Below are 17,057 nucleotides of genomic sequence, written 5' to 3'. Positions count from 1 at the left end.
TGGGACATTTTCAGATTCCAGGAATTGTGTACAGATTCTTGCGACATCGGGCCATGCATTATCATGCTGAAACATGAGGTGATGGCGTCGGATGAATGGTATGACAATAGGCCTCAGGATCTTTCCACGGTATCTCTGTGCATTCAAATTGCCATTGATAAAATGCCATTTTGTTGTCTGTAGTTTATGCCTGCCCATACCATAACCCCACCGCCATCATGGGCCACTCTGATCACAACGTTGACATCAGCAAACCGCTCACCCGTACAATGTCATACACATGGTCTGCGGTTGTGAGGCCGGCTTGGATGTACTGCCAAAATCTCTAAAATGACTTGAGGCTTATGGTAGAGAAATTAAAATTTGATTGTCCCCAGCACAAGGTGCACATGTGTAATGATCATGGTGTTTAATCAGCTTCTTGATATGCCACACCTGTCAGGTGGATGGATTATCTTGGCAAAGGAGAAATGCTCAGTAACGGATGTAAACAAATTTGTGCCCAAAATTTGAGAAATAAGCTTTTTTTGTGTGTATGGAAAATGTCAGCTGATCTTTTATTTCAGCTCATGAAACATGGGACCAACACTTTACATGTTGCATTTATAGTTTTGTTGTGTGTTTATGCGGAACCTCATTGTGTTGACAGCAGAGAGGAAGACAGCTGCACAAGATGATTAGCTAGCTACATGGTTACATAGACAATAACTGATGATGAAGTGCTATTTGTTTATTGAATTTTCAGTTCTGTTTAAGTACAAAACATTGATTTACATACAAAATAACTTAAGTGAGAGATACCATGGTGGGCCATTCAGTGCAAAATACATGGCTTTTGAGCCAGTTCAAAAATATTAAATAACTCTAAATAAACACATGGTATTGTTGAACACAAAAATAAAACCGAAGAGCAATATAAATAAATATAAACTCAGGTCTCATCCAAAATATCTGTGCCAAGGAGACAGGTTAAAGCCACAACAGATTTTGAATCGGTTCTGCTGGAGCTGTGGTTATTTCAGGGCTGTGGTTAAATCTCTCTGGACCCTAGTCTAGGTCAGATGACAGGAACCTGTTAACTCACACACCGTTCAAAGGAAAGTACCTATTCTACTGTTGGTACATGGAAGGTGGCCAATAATTTCACAATTTTACAAAACACAAACTTTGGGGTGACGTTTCAACTTTCCAAACGGCACTGCATAAACACAAACCGTACCTTAAGCTCTCGCCGTCATTCTCAAGTCGCTCTGGATAAGAGCGTCAGCTAAATTACTTTCAATGTAAATATATAGGTTGACAAGACAGCACAAACAGATCTGGGACCCTGCTCCAAGAGGCCCTATTGAAAGGGTTCTTCAATCTTCAGTCCCCTAGTTAGGAGTCACTACAGTTCAGGAGATCGTACTTCACATATCCCACACGGTCCACCTGTCTCTTGGAGTTCATTCGCCAGTAGAAATGATCCCGGCAGAAGTAGGAGTTGCCTAACAATACAAACAATCACAAGGATTAATCTTCTTTCATGTGTTGTGTGTTTAGTACACGTGATGGTACACAGCAGTGTGAAGTGTCTTGTTGTCATGGTTCCAATTACAGGAGGCTGGCTGAGCGTCCCCATTACAAAAAAAGGATCCACCCTAACAACTGGAATAATCCATGTACATCCCCTTATCAAAAATATAAACTGTCAGTTTGCTGCAATACTTATGCTGTTTCTTATCAAAAGCCTACGGTGTGAGTGGAGGAATATAGTTGAATATTTACCCTTGAATTGGAACACATCATGGGAATCAAGGGGGACTCCTCCAAAGACCAGGTCTGTGGAGTGAGGATATCCCTTGTCGATTTGCTGGTCCTCCACATCCAGCCTGTAAGGATCAGACACAATTGGTTTGGTTATTACAACACAGACCTACCATTACAGTAAATAGTTATACATCTAATCCTTCACTGAGTTCTACTGATCCACTTCTAGTTACATTTGAGGTTGTTTTGCTGTATGAAAAGAGAATACAGCTAATGATAGTCAATGCATACATTTCTAGTATGCGTGTGATTCCTTTGAAACTTGAACCCAGAACCTTATCTCAACACCCTGTCCTCCCATGTGAACTCGGGATTGACTCACCTCCAGTAGTTCTCTCCATTGAAGAGGAGCACCTTGCCTTTCCCTCTCTGCAGTGCTCCCTCCACCTTCTCTACAGTGGAGGACAGACCCAGTTTGTCAATGCTGCGGGGTCCCAGGAGACTCTGTCCTGTATACACCCAGAACCTGGTGCCTGTGGGACAACAGAGACAAAGGTTAGAGTGATGTGGGGCGGCAGGTAGCCTAGTGGTCAGAGCGTTGGGCCAGTAACCGAAAGGTTGCTAGATTGAATCCCCAAACTGACAAGGTAAAAAATCAGTTGTTCCTTCTCCAGAACAAGGCAGTGTAACCCACTTCCTAGACCGTCATTGTAAGTAAGAATTTGTTCTTAACTGACTAGTTAAATAAATAAATGGTGTTTGTGTGTATGTATATTCTGTTTACCTGAGAAGAAGTAGATTTTCTTGGTCGCAAGGTCCTCGAAGGCCGTGTCAACGACGGCTGGCACAGCTGGCCACCTCTCAGACATGGAGAACGGACCCTTCAGTCCACCATCAGTCTTGCTCGACAACCTCCAATATTGCCTATTGGATTCAGCAAAAAATATCACAATTATGAATTTAGCTACATTGCAACGCTATTATTTACATTGTAAGATAATGGGCTACACTGTTAGAAGAAATGGTTTCTAGAAAGAACCAACAAGTGTTCATTAGCTCTAATGGACGTTGTGGTGTAGATGTGCTTAGTAGTAAGAGGGGACTCCAGCGGGAGGAATTTGTCAACCATGGCTCGTTTATTTGCATTCTGTCCTGTAATCTCTCCTTTATCCCATAACTCTATCCTGTTTCTCTCTCTGGTTCTCTCTCCATTAGCCCATAACTCAATCCTGGTTCTCTCTCTGGTTCTCTCTCCATTAGCCCGTAACTCTATCCTGTTTCTCTCTCTGGTTCTATCTCCATTAGCCCATAACTCTATGCTGTTTCTCTCTCTGGTTCTATCTCCATTAGCCCATAACTCTATGCTGTTTCTCTCTCTGGTTCTATCTCCATTAGCCCATAACTCTATGCTGTTTCTCTCTCTGGTTCTATCTCCATTAGCCCATAAGTCTATCCTGTTTCTCTCTCTGGTTCTCTCTCCATTAGCCCATAACTCTATGCTGTTTCTCTCTCTGGTTCTATCTCCATTAGCCCATAACTCTATGCTGTTTCTCTCTCTGGTTCTCTCTCCATAAGCCCATAACTCTATGCTGTTTCTCTCTCTGGTTCTCTCTCCATAAGCCCATAACTCTATGCTGTTTCTCTCTCTGGTTCTCTCTCCATTAGCCCATAACTCAATCATGTTTCTCTCTCTGGGTATCTCTCCATTTGCCCATAAAGAATTGTCCAAGACCCCAGCCACCCTAGTCATAGACTGTTCTCTCTGCTACCTCACAGTAAGCGGTACCGGAGTGCCAAGTCTAGGTCCAAGAGGCTTCTAAACAGCTTCTACCACCAAGCCATAAGACTCCTGAACAGCTAATCAAATGGTGACACAGACAATTTGCATTGCCCCCCCCCCCCCCTGCGTTGCTACTACTCTCTGTTATTATCTATGCATAGTCACTTTAATAACTACCTACATGTACATATTGCCTCGCTATTGTTATTTACTGCTGCTCTTTAATTATTTGTTATTTATTTAAAAAAAAATAGGTATTTTCTTAACTGCATTGTTGGTTAAGGACTTGTAAGTAAGCATTTCACTGTGAGGTCTACACTTGTTGTATTCGGCTCATATGACAAATACAATTTGATTTGATTTGAACTCTTGTGCGCTCTTAAAGGGGCACACACCCATTTAACGTCACACCCCTAAAAAAGGTCGCACTGTTGAACCGCAAAGAAACCTTTTTTTTGTTTGTTACCAGTGTAAAGGTTGCTCACCCATCCTTGAAGAAGTGCAGGTCTCCATCAATTTCTGTGATGGTGTCGAATATGTTAATCTGGCAGGGGCTCTGGGATGGGTCCACGGGGCGTGTGGTGGTAGTGGTAGTGGACTTAGTGGTAGGGGTGTCAGGCTTGGGCTTAGGGCCAGGTGAAGGAATAGTGGGGATGGGGCCAGGGCCTGTCTTGGATCCTGGGTGGGAAGATATTGGAAATTAATGCAATGAAATGAACAACACTTAATTATAGTAATTTTTGTTCCATTGCCATCTGGTCTCTGTGGCGATATAGGGAAATGCTATGTTGTTGTCTGTATGTTGTGTATCCTGTATGATCACATGACTTTGCAGTCTGGTCCCAGCTCACTTGGCAAAAACTGGTTGAATCAACATTGTTTCTACGTAATTTCAAACCCCCCAAAAATGTATGTGATGACATGTCAATGTGCAAACTGATCGGATTTGCAGAAAATCATCAGTGTTTATATCTAACTGAAATCACAGTTAGATATAAATCAAAACTGGACGTTAAACTGACGTGTCTGCCCAGCGGGAGGTCTGTTTGTCACTCAAGACAGCACAAACACATCTAGGACCGGACTAGTGATATTGCATAATCAAGTTTCAAGTACAGGGAAATGCCTTTTCGAATCATGTCATATTGTGATAATATCATACCATAGAGATAGTGAATGCCTTCAACATCATCTTCATGCAGGGAGAAGTCTTTAACGTAGCCGTACATGGGATACATGAGGGCGTCTCTGATGTTGGAGTGGTCCAGACCCAGGGCATGACCAAACTCGTGGGCCGCAACCAGGAACAGACTGTAGCCTGAGAGAGGAGAGAGTGAATAGAAACATATCATTAAGTCAGCAGTGGTTTGCACCTATAGCCTGAGTGAGATCTGGGACCAAGCTAACTGGTAACAAACAGGTCTGGGACCAGGCTAACTGGTAACAAACAGATCTGGGACCAGGCTAACTATCAACAAACAGATCTGGGACCAGGCTAAATGGCAACAATCAGAACTGGGACCAGGCTAACTGGCAACAAACAGGTCTGGGACCAGGCTAACTGGCAACAAACAGATCTTGGACCAGGCTAAATGGCAACAATCAGATCTGGGACCAGGCTAACTGGCAACAAACAGGTCTGGGACCAGGCTAACTGGCAACAAACAGGTCTGGGACCAGGCTAACTGGCAACAATCAGATCTGGGACCAGGCTAACTGGCAACAAACAGGTCTGGGACCAGGCTAACTGGCAACAAACAGGTCTGGGACCAGGCTAACTGGCAACAGATCTGGGACCAGGCTAACTGGCAACAAACAGGTCTGGGACCAGGCTAACTGGCAACAAACAGATCTGGGACCAGGCTAAATGGCAACAATCAGATCTGGGACCAGGCTAAATGGCAACAAACAGATCTGGGACCAGGCTAACTGGCAACAAACAGGTCTGGGACCAGGCTAACTGGCAACAAACAGATCTGGGACCAGGCCAACTGGCAACAAACAGGTCTGGGACCAGGCTAACTGGCAACAGATCTGGGATCAGGCTAGTGCACCTACTATCATACACAGTTTCCATACTATTGAGCTGGTTATGCATCCACCTAGAACCATGCTGGAAAGGACAATGTGAAAGGAAATGATCTGACTCAGCGGTTCGAGTCGGCACAATAGTTTGAAACAGGTATAGATGCACTGGCGTTGTCTCTGACTGTCAACCAGCAGTTTGTCTCTGACTGTCAGCCAGCAGTTTGTCTCTGACTGTCAGCCAGCAGTTTGTCTCTGACTGTCAGCCAGCAGTTTGTCTCTGACTATCAGCCAACAGTTTGTCTCTGACTATCAGCCAACAGTTTGTCTCTGACTATCAGCCAGCAGTTTGTCTCTGACTATCAGCCAGCAGTTTGTCTCCGACTGTTAGCCAGCAGTTTGTCTTTGACTGTCAGCCAGCAGTTTGTCTCTGACTGTCAGCCAGCAGTTTGAGTCAGCACGGTAGGTGCACTGACGCTGTCTATATCACTCACCCCTATCTTGGCAGAAGCCCCATTTCGTGTCTGTGTCAAAGTTGCCGGTGGTAGCGCACCACAACCTGCCGTCGTCCCGTCCCTCGCTGGTGCATGAGTCAAACTTATTACCCAGGAAGACGAAGGGGAAGTGACACGGCTCTCCCTCAGAGTTTCCACCAATCACAGCCGTATCTGTCATAACACAGACACAACACTATTAGCGAACATGTGTCACTGACGGCAGGCTAGTGATTCATGTATGTGTGACAGCGATCAGACCTGGGTTCAAACACCATGTAATTTTAGCTGTACTCGTTTGATTTTTCTTGATGCAATGGAATCAATATATAGGCCCAAAACCACACCCATTTGCTAATCCTGTCAGGCTCCGTCAAACACTCAAAATATTTGAAATATAAAGAATACTATTTGAACCCAGGTATGGTAGTGGTGACAGTGACACTCCCTCACCTCTGTTGGGACAGAAGCCATATTTCTTATCCTTGTCAAAGTTGTCTGTGGTGGAACACCAGCGGTATCCATCACTGCGACCTTCTGTCGTGCAACCTTCATATGTCTCCCCGAGAAACACAAAGGGGAACACACATGCTTTGCCGTTGCTGTTTCCGTCGAATGTGTACAGAACTGTGTGTGTGTGTGTGTGTGTGTGTGTGTGTGTGTGTGTGTGTGTGTGTGTGTGTGTGTGTGTGTGAGAGAGAGAGAGAGAGAGAGAGAGAGAGAGAGAGAGAGAGACATATGATTAGAGGCATGTCATAGAAAACTCTGTTAAAAATACTTTCTGACCAATCCTTCCTCTCAAGTATTAACTGTCAATCTTACGTTCACTTGGACAGAAGCCAAATTTCTTGTCTCTGCTGAAGTCGGCTGTGGTGGCACACCAGGGCAGGTTGTCAGAGCGCCCCTCTGTGGTGCAGGTGGAATACTGCTTGCCCTCGAATAAGAAAGGGAAGTGGCACAGAGCACCCTCTGCGTTGCCATAGCTTGTCTTCACAACTGGAACAAAAAGGTTATGTTTTTATTAGGTGAAATTGTGAACGATAGCTATGTCCGACATTATTAAATACATCTAATTGACCAATAAAATGGTTCACTGCAGCTCAAGGATTCAACCCTACAGATTGATGTTGAGATGTTGGCAGAGACATATAATTCATTTGAATCTCAGTCAAGCAAATGCTTAAATTGGACAGTAGGGGGAGTCATAGCTCCATGAAATACTGGCTGACTGAAACAGCCAGGATTGACTATACACCTCCATGCTTACCTGCTCCTTTGCCGAGGGTCCAGTTTTCGTCGTCGTCAAAGTGGGCGTCTCCCTGTATGCCCTCACCAGGGGGGAAGGCGTGGGCCAGAAGGCCGTCCTTACCATCGAAGGGGTAGCCGTCTCCATGATCTGGAAATTAACAAGGCATTGAATGAATGGCATTCATTTCATGCAGAGTTGGGGGCCAATTCCATTTCCGTTTGGTCAATTCAGTTCTTTCCTTTCATGTTTCTTCAATAAATATTTATTTGAATGTCTACTCTTCAATTTAGAGATATGTTTTAAACGTAAATGTTCTGAGAGGCTGAGGCTGTTTAATTGTTGCTGTCAGATAATGTGGTACATATTGCTTAGCCTAGAATCCAAAATGATACGCTCTGTTTCACTGAAGTGAAACAATGGGTGAAACAGAGCGTCCGTTTGGATCCCGGGCTGCATAGAGTTACCGCAGCCCTTCTTACCTGCTTTTCCAAATGACACCATGATGTCGGCGGTGCCGTCGAAGAGTCGCGTGAAGGTGAGAGGGGTGACGTCACTCCACACCTTGAAGGCTCTGGCGAAGGCATCGTCTATCAGAGAGGCTCCCATGTCTGGAGAGTAGTTCAGGATCCTAGAGAGGCAAGCAAGATAGTACGGTCAAACTCACTATGCAGTCAACATCCACAGATTCAAATAGATAGGTAGGCCATTGTTTTTGCAATGCGCTATTTGCACACCATTTCAGGTATCTATTGCCAACTCAGGTCTGTTGAGGCACAGCATCTGACATAACTCTGGAATGTGCTTTCTCAGTCAGGAAACGGGTTGTAATTACAATACATGCATCTCATTACACTTAGCTACTGGGCTAATGAATATACATGAACGCAACAAGAGGTATTAGGAGCATAACTCTGTGCAGTCTTTAGGTTATTTTATCCCATCTTCCACCATACCTGTACGTAATGTCGTGATGATCCCATTTCAGGTCCCCCTCGAAGGTCTGGTAGGAGCGTACATCAGGGACCCCGCAGCGAGGGGCCTTCATGGCTGCTACCGTAGACTTGTCCAGCGTCCCTGTCTCCTCCAAACCCATCTGCCTCTGCATTCTCATCAGAGCCTTGGAGTTGGACACCATGGACTGGAAACCGCTGCGGTGCTGAACTTCCATATAGCCAAACCTCTTCAGGTAGCTCTGGAGGTAGGAAATAATGAATACGATGAGATTATTTGATAATTACATCATTGCAAATTCATGAAATTAGGTCAAATTATAATACATACATGTCTGCTCCAGGTAGTTCTGATGATAAATTACGATGACTAGATTTTCGCAAATTATGAGATTATTGCAAATCATAAAATTAGGTCCAACTATGCAGAATTTAGTGTCCCTTTAGTTTGATGTAATCCATAACATTGAAACATGAAGACGTTGGACAATAACCCATATTTCTTTATTGACTATAAAAGGAATCTCCCACCCTCACGTCATGTGTTTTGTCTTCAGAACAGAAAACAAGACAAATTAAGCATCTGTTCATAGACATAGATCAAATCTCTATTTATCTATTAGTTACTCACGTCTGCCAGCTCCATATCCGTCACGTTCTTGAGGACATCTCCAGGGAAAGTGACAGACACTGACTTCTTCAGGGGAACGCACCATCCACTCAGCATACACATCCCCAACACAAACAAAGCCAGAACTCTTCTCATGGTGAGACCAAAGGTGACAGAGAAGATGCAAGAATGTGCCAGATAGACAGTCAATGAAGATGAATGCTCTCTCGCCGACACACACACACAAAACAGTTTCTCCCTTGGCTCTTGTTGCTGTTCAATCTCTTTGTTGTGGCTGGCTCTTGAGACTAGTTGTCGTTCTCCTTTGTGACCTTGGTGTTTTGGGTTCAGTATTTATGCTCTCAGTCTTAGCCCCCCCCCCCCCTCCCACCTCTCTCTCTCTCTCTGCCTATACCAGTCATCACCAATCCCACAGGGACAAGGCTTCATGTTATTGTTCAGGGGTTTTCCAAAATGTAATAATCTACACATTTAGCCCAGTACATCACTTCCTAACAATGAACCCTTTTTTTAGCTACATTTCTGGTGAAGTCTTTGACAAATACTATTAGGGAAATGATCGAATAATTATGTTAGGATGTTTTGGCTTTATTCAAGCCAAAAGATTGTACGACATTTGGTTAGAAGAGCGACTCTGACATAATGTACATCTAAAAGTACTGTTTCTTATATTCTACAGCGACAGCATCTTGTGATTTCTATTAGTGCTGAATTTCTAGGAAAGGCCTCTGCAGACATATGACTCATATAAATAAATTAATAGCTGTGGTAATATCATGCTTATTCAATGGTCATATTCATCTGTGAGGTTTAGCCGGTGGTTTTCGTAACTGTAAGACACGTGGAAACCAAAATATATAAAAAATGTAAAATCATAACCTTAAATGGACTTGAACCTGGACTTCTGTTATCTTACAATAATACATTGTAGCTGCAGAATTTTATTGAATGAAGTTTGCCTCCATTTTTCTGTTTTTCAGATTTTGGGGAAAAAACTGTGACAGACTGAGTCAGTGGTCAAACAAGTTCAAGATATAACGACTATGTGTTACACCATGTAACTGCCTAGGGCTGCCAATGAAACATACAAAAAGGAAAACTCTCCATCTCTCGCCAATCCCCACAAAACCATGTAAGTGCCTAGGGCTGGTAATCAAAAAACACTCTCTGTTTGTCCCTGCATATCAATAATCAAATACATGTACAGAAACTTTTGTAATCAAATACATGTACAGAAACTGTTGTATGGTTCAGAAGAGTACGAATGAAAACGGACATTGAACCAAATAGCTACAAACATGAAGCTAAATACATTTATAAATTTTTTTAGATAGTATTAGTAGATCCTATGTACATTATTAATCAAATATAAACAGACAACACAAGTGTTGTGATCCGTTGCACAACATGCGCTTGCTGTACATGACCGTGTAATAATGGCGTTGCAATACTCTGTGGTTAATTCAATTTAAGGAACAATCTACTTAAATGTCACCATGACAGTGATGACATGCCATGGATCGTAACCCAAATCATTGTGATCAAATATGTGAAGGGATATTAGGTCATGGGAAACTCGTCTGTGTTTTTTTCTCACCCAAGGAGATATTTCATCATTCAAGACCGGTTTATTTCCGGCCCATCCGAGCACCTTACACAGGCCTATGGAGTTTCAGTGCAACACCTCTCAAATAGTATTATATGTGTATACGTGGGTATTCTCGTCAAAACTCTCATCAGTATAAATAAAGTCTAAATACCCACTGGGCCCAGACATCAATTCAACGTCTATTCCACGTTGGTTCAACGTAAATTTGTTGAATTGACGTGGAGACAACGTTGATTCAACCAGTGTGTTCCCAGTGGGCAGAGTTTGGTATTAAGCTTTCCAAACAAAATGGCGCTAATGACCTTGAAAGACCAGCTACAATCTGGTGACCTCAAGGTGATATCATCTAGCGTGTTATGATGATGTGGGAGAATGATGTGGGAGAATGATGTGGGAGCATGATGTGGGAGTATGATGTGGGAGCATGATGTGGGAGTATGATGTGGGAGCATGATGTGAGAGTATGATGTGGGAGTATGATGTGGGAGCATGATGTGGGAGTATGATGTGGGAGCATGATGTGGGAGCATGATGTGGGAGCATGATGTGGATGTGGGAGCATGATGTGGGAGCATGATGTGGGAGCATGATGTTGGAGTATGATGTGGGAGTATGATGTGGGAGCATGATGTAGGAGTATGATGTGGGAGTATGATGTGGGAGCATGATGTGGGAGTATGATGTGGGAGTATGATGTGGGAGCATGATGTGGGAGTATGATGTGGGAGTATGATGTGGGAGTATGATGTGGGAGCATGATGTGGGAGTATGATATGGGAGCATGATGTGGGAGTATGATGTGGGAGCATGATGTGGGAGCATGATGTGGGAGTATGTAGCAGCACTTTGTGGCAGTAAAGCAGAAAGATGACTCATGAACAGAAACCTGGATGAGGGACTTTTTTCCCGATGAGCACACGGCTGATATGCCACTCTGTCCCCCATATACACAAGACTAGAGGTGCTGAGCAGCAGTCTGCAGCTGGGAATGATACAGGTGTTGACACACCTGGAGGAAATCTCTGTCCTCTAACATGTGGGAGTCAGTTGAATGTAACAACCATAAAACGATGGGAATTGAAACCATTTTGCAGGTTTTACTAAATAATTTCTTCCATCCTAACCACATTTCCTCATCTGCTTGCATCCATCCTAACCACATTTCTTCATCTGCTTGCATGAGCCTCCCCTATATCCGGGTGTTCTGGTACTTACTTGTCTACGCTTTTCCACACGCTAACTTTTACCACAGGTTAATATAGTCTACATGTCTACCAGTCTAACTGTCTATCCTGCCCTCTAACAGACTAACTATACCACAGGTTAATATAGTCTACCAGTCTAACCTGCCCTCTAACAGACTAACTATACCACAGGTTAATATAGTCTGCCAGTCTAACCTGACCTCTAACAGACTAACTATACCATAGGTTAATATAGTCTACCAGTCTAACTGTCTATCCTGTCCTCTATCAGACTAACTATACCACAGGTTAATATAGTCTACCAGTCTAACTGTCTATCCTGTCCTCTAACAGACTAACTATACCACAGGTTAATATAGTCTACCAGTCTAACTGTCTATCCTGTCCTCTATCAGACTAACTATACCACAGGTTAATATAGTCTACCAGTCTAACCTGTCCTCTATCAGACTAACTATACCACAGGTTAATATAGTCTACCAGTCTAACCTGTCCTCTATCAGACTAACTATACCACAGGTTAATATAGTCTACCAGTCTAACCTGCCCTCTAACAGACTAACTATACCACAGGTTAATATAGTCTACCAGTCTAACCTGCCCTCTAACAGACTAACTATACCACAGGTTAATAAAGTCTACCAGTCTACCAGTCTACCAGTCTAACCTGCCCTCTAACAGACTAACTATACCACAGGTTAATATAGTCTACCAGTCTAACCTGCCCTCTAACAGACTAACTATACCACAGGTTAATATAGTCTACCAGTCTATCTGTCTATCCTGCCCTCTAACAGACTAACTATACCACAGGTTAATATAGTCTACCAGTCTAAACTGCCCTCTAACAGACTAACTATACCACAGGTTAATATAGTCTACCAGTCTACCAGTCTACCAGTCTAACCTGTCCTCTAACAGACTAACTATACCACAGGTTAATATAGTCTACCAGTCTAACTGTCTATCCTGCCCTCTAACAGACTAACTATACCACAGGTTAATATAGTCTACCAGTCTACCTGTCTATCCTGCCCTCTAACAGACTAACTATACCACAGGTTAATATAGTCTACCAGTCTAACCTGTCCTCTATCAGACTAACTATACCACAGGTTAATATAGTCTACCAGTCTACCAGTCTAACCTGTCCTCTAACAGACTAACTATACCACAGGTTAATATAGTCTACCAGTCTAACCTGTCCTCTAACAGACTAACTATACCACAGGTTAATATAGTCTACCAGTCTAACCTGACCTCTAACAGACTAACTATACCACAGGTTAATATAGTCTACCAGTCTAACTGTCTATCCTGTCCTCTATCAGACTAACTATACCACAGGTTAATATAGTCTACCAGTCTACCAGTCTAACCTGTCCTCTATCAGACTAACTATACCACAGGTTAATATAGTCTACCAGTCTAACCTGTCCTCTATCAGACTAACTATACCACAGGTTAATATAGTCTACCAGTCTAACTATCTAACCTGTCCTCTAACAGACTAACTATACCACAGGTTAATATAGTCTACCAGTCTAACCTGCCCTCTAACAGACTAACTATACCACAGGTTAATATAGTCTACCAGTCTAACCTGTCCTCTATCAGACTAACTATACCACAGGTTAATATAGTCTACCAGTCTAACCTGCCCTCTAACAGACTAACTATACCACAGGTTAATATAGTCTACCAGTCTAACCTGCCCTCTAACAGACTAACTATACCACAGGTTAATAAAGTCTACCAGTCTACCAGTCTACCAGTCTAACCTGTCCTCTAACAGACTAACTATACCACAGGTTAATATAGTCTACCAGTCTAACTGTCTATCCTGCCCTCTAACAGACTAACTATACCACAGGTTAATATAGTCTACCAGTCTACCTATCTATCCTGCCCTCTAACAGACTAACTATACCACAGGTTAATATAGTCTACCAGTCTAACCTGTCCTCTATCAGACTAACTATACCACAGGTTAATATAGTCTACCAGTCTACCAGTCTAACCTGTCCTCTAACAGACTAACTATACCACAGGTTAATATAGTCTACCAGTCTATCTGTCTATCCTGCCCTCTAACAGACTAACTATACCACAGGTTAATATAGTCTACCAGTCTAACCTGCCCTCTAACAGACTAACTATACCACAGGTTAATATAGTCTACCAGTCTAACCTGTCCTCTAACAGACTAACTATACCACAGGTTAATATAGTCTACCAGTCTAACCTGCCCTCTAACAGACTAACTATACCACAGGTTAATATAGTCTACCAGTCTATCTGTCTATCCTGCCCTCTAACAGACTAACTATACCACAGGTTAATATAGTCTACCAGTCTAACCTGCCCTCTAACAGACTAACTATACCACAGGTTAATATAGTCTACCAGTCTACCAGTCTAACCTGTCCTCTAACAGACTAACTATACCACAGGTTAATATAGTCTACCAGTCTAACTGTCTATCCTGCCCTCTAACAGACTAACTATACCACAGGTTAATATAGTCTACCAGTCTACCTGTCTATCCTGCCCTCTAACAGACTAACTATACCACAGGTTAATATAGTCTACCAGTCTACCAGTCTAACCTGTCCTCTAACAGACTAACTATACCACAGGTTAATATAGTCTACCAGTCTAACCTGTCCTCTAACAGACTAACTATACCACAGGTTAATATAGTCTACCAGTCTAACCTGACCTCTAACAGACTAACTATACCACAGGTTAATATAGTCTACCAGTCTAACTGTCTATCCTGTCCTCTATCAGACTAACTATACCACAGGTTAATATAGTCTACCAGTCTACCAGTCTAACCTGTCCTCTATCAGACTAACTATACCACAGGTTAATATAGTCTACCAGTTTAACCTGTCCTCTATCAGACTAACTATACCACAGGTTAATATAGTCTACCAGTTTAACTATCTAACCTGTCCTCTAACAGACTAACTATACCACAGGTTAATATAGTCTACCAGTCTAACCTGCCCTCTAACAGACTAACTATACCACAGGTTAATATAGTCTACCAGTCTAACCTGTCCTCTATCAGACTAACTATACCACAGGTTAATATAGTCTACCAGTCTAACCTGCCCTCTAACAGACTAACTATACCACAGGTTAATATAGTCTACCAGTCTAACCTGCCCTCTAACAGACTAACTATACCACAGGTTAATAAAGTCTACCAGTCTACCAGTCTAACCTGCCCTCTAACAGACTAACTATACCACAGGTTAATATAGTCTACCAGTCTAACCTGCCCTCTAACAGACTAACTATACCACAGGTTAATATAGTCTACCAGTCTAACCTGTCCTCTAACAGACTAACTATACCACAGGTTAATATAGTCTACCAGTCTAACCTGCCCTCTAACAGACTAACTATACCACAGGTTAATATAGTCTACCAGTCTAACCTGTCCTCTAACAGACTAACTATACCACAGGTTAATATAGTCTACCAGTCTAACCTGCCCTCTAACAGACTAACTATACCACAGGTTAATATAGTCTACCAGTCTATCTGTCTATCCTGCCCTCTAACAGACTAACTATACCACAGGTTAATATAGTCTACCAGTCTAACCTGCCCTCTAACAGACTAACTATACCACAGGTTAATATAGTCTACCAGTCTACCAGTCTACCAGTCTAACCTGTCCTCTAACAGACTAACTATACCACAGGTTAATATAGTCTACCAGTCTAACTGTCTATCCTGCCCTCTAACAGACTAATTATACCACAGGTTAATATAGTCTACCAGTCTACCTGTCTATCCTGCCCTCTAACAGACTAACTATACCACAGGTTAATATAGTCTACCAGTCTAACCTGTCCTCTATCAGACTAACTATACCACAGGTTAATATAGTCTACAAGTCTACCAGTCTAACCTGTCCTCTAACAGACTAACTATACCACAGGTTAATATAGTCTACCAGTCTAACCTGTCCTCTAACAGACTAACTATACCACAGGTTAATATAGTCTACCAGTCTAACCTGACCTCTAACAGACTAACTATACCACAGGTTAATATAGTCTACCAGTCTAACTGTCTATCCTGTCCTCTATCAGACTAACTATACCACAGGTTAATATAGTCTACCAGTCTAACTATCTATCCTGTCCTCTATCAGACTAACTATACCACAGGTTAATATAGTCTACCAGTCTAACTGTCTATCCTGTCCTCTATCAGACTAACTATACCACAGGTTAATATAGTCTACCAGTCTAACCTGCCCTCTAACAGACTAACTATACCACAGGTTAATATAGTCTACCAGTCTAACCTGTCCTCTATCAGACTAACTATACCACAGGTTAATATAGTCTACCAGTCTAACCTGCCCTCTAACAGACTAACTATACCACAGGTTAATATAGTCTACCAGTCTAACTATCTATCCTGTCCTCTAACATACTAACTATACCACAGGTTAATATAGTCTACCAGTCTAACCTGCCCTCTAACAGACTAACTATACCACAGGTTAATATAGTCTACCAGTCTAACCTGCCCTCTAACAGACTAACTATACCACAGGTTAATATAGTCTACCAGTCTAACCTGTCCTCTAACAGACTAACTATACCACAGGTTAATATTGTCTACCAGTCTAACCTGCCCTCTAACAGACTAACTATACCACAGGTTAATATAGTCTACCAGTCTACCAGTCTACCAGTCTAACCTGTCCTCTAACAGACTAACTATACCACAGGTTAATATAGTCTACCAGTCTAACTGTCTATCCTGCCCTCTAACAGACTAACTATACCACAGGTTAATATAGTCTACCAGTCTAACCTGTCCTCTAACAGACTAACTATATCACAGGTTATTATAGTCTACCAGTCTAACTGTCTAACTGTCTATCCTGACCTCTAACAGACTAACTATACCACAGGTTAATATAGTCTACCAGTCTAACTGTCTAACCTGCCCTCTAACAGACTAACTATACCACAGGTTAATATAGTCTACCAGTCTAACCTGTCCTCTATCAGACTAACTATACCACAGGTTAATATAGTCTACCAGTCTAACTGTCTATCCTGTCCTTTATCAGACTAACTATACCACAGGTTAATATAGTCTACCAGTCTATCCTGTCCTCTATCAGACTAACTATACCACAGGTTAATATAGTCTACCAGTCTAACTGTCTATCCTGTCCTCTATCAGACTAACTATACCACAGGTTAATATAGTCTACCAGTCTATCCTGTCCTCTATCAGACTAACTATACCACAGGTTAATATAGTCTACCAGTCTAACCTGTCCTCTATCAGACTAACTATACCACAGGTTAATATAGTC

The 17,057-nt window shown here is 42.4% G+C and overlaps 1 protein-coding gene across 1 annotated transcript; it reads right to left on the bottom strand.

The window, feature by feature from the left end:
• Positions 1-715: 715 nt before the first annotated feature.
• LOC129829495 (matrix metalloproteinase-9-like) lies at positions 716-9,195 on the bottom strand. The gene is made up of 13 exons (XM_055891212.1): positions 8,879-9,195; positions 8,251-8,489; positions 7,777-7,925; positions 7,316-7,444; positions 6,871-7,044; positions 6,502-6,675; positions 6,049-6,222; positions 4,692-4,847; positions 4,015-4,207; positions 2,534-2,673; positions 2,132-2,282; positions 1,768-1,871; positions 716-1,487 (listed from the first exon to the last, which is right to left on the bottom strand). The coding sequence occupies exons 1-13, from the start codon at positions 9,011-9,013 to the stop codon at positions 1,378-1,380; spliced, it is 2,028 nt and encodes a 675-aa protein (XP_055747187.1). The 5' UTR covers positions 9,014-9,195; the 3' UTR covers positions 716-1,377.
• Between the last annotated feature and the right edge of the window lie 7,862 nt (positions 9,196-17,057).

Source organism: Salvelinus fontinalis, chromosome 31 (assembly GCF_029448725.1).
Source record: "Salvelinus fontinalis isolate EN_2023a chromosome 31, ASM2944872v1, whole genome shotgun sequence".
In the NCBI taxonomy this organism is placed as follows: Eukaryota; Metazoa; Chordata; class Actinopteri; order Salmoniformes; family Salmonidae; genus Salvelinus; species Salvelinus fontinalis.
The sequence above is the reverse complement of the archived record's forward strand: the minus strand, read 5'-3'. Positions and strand labels throughout refer to the sequence as shown.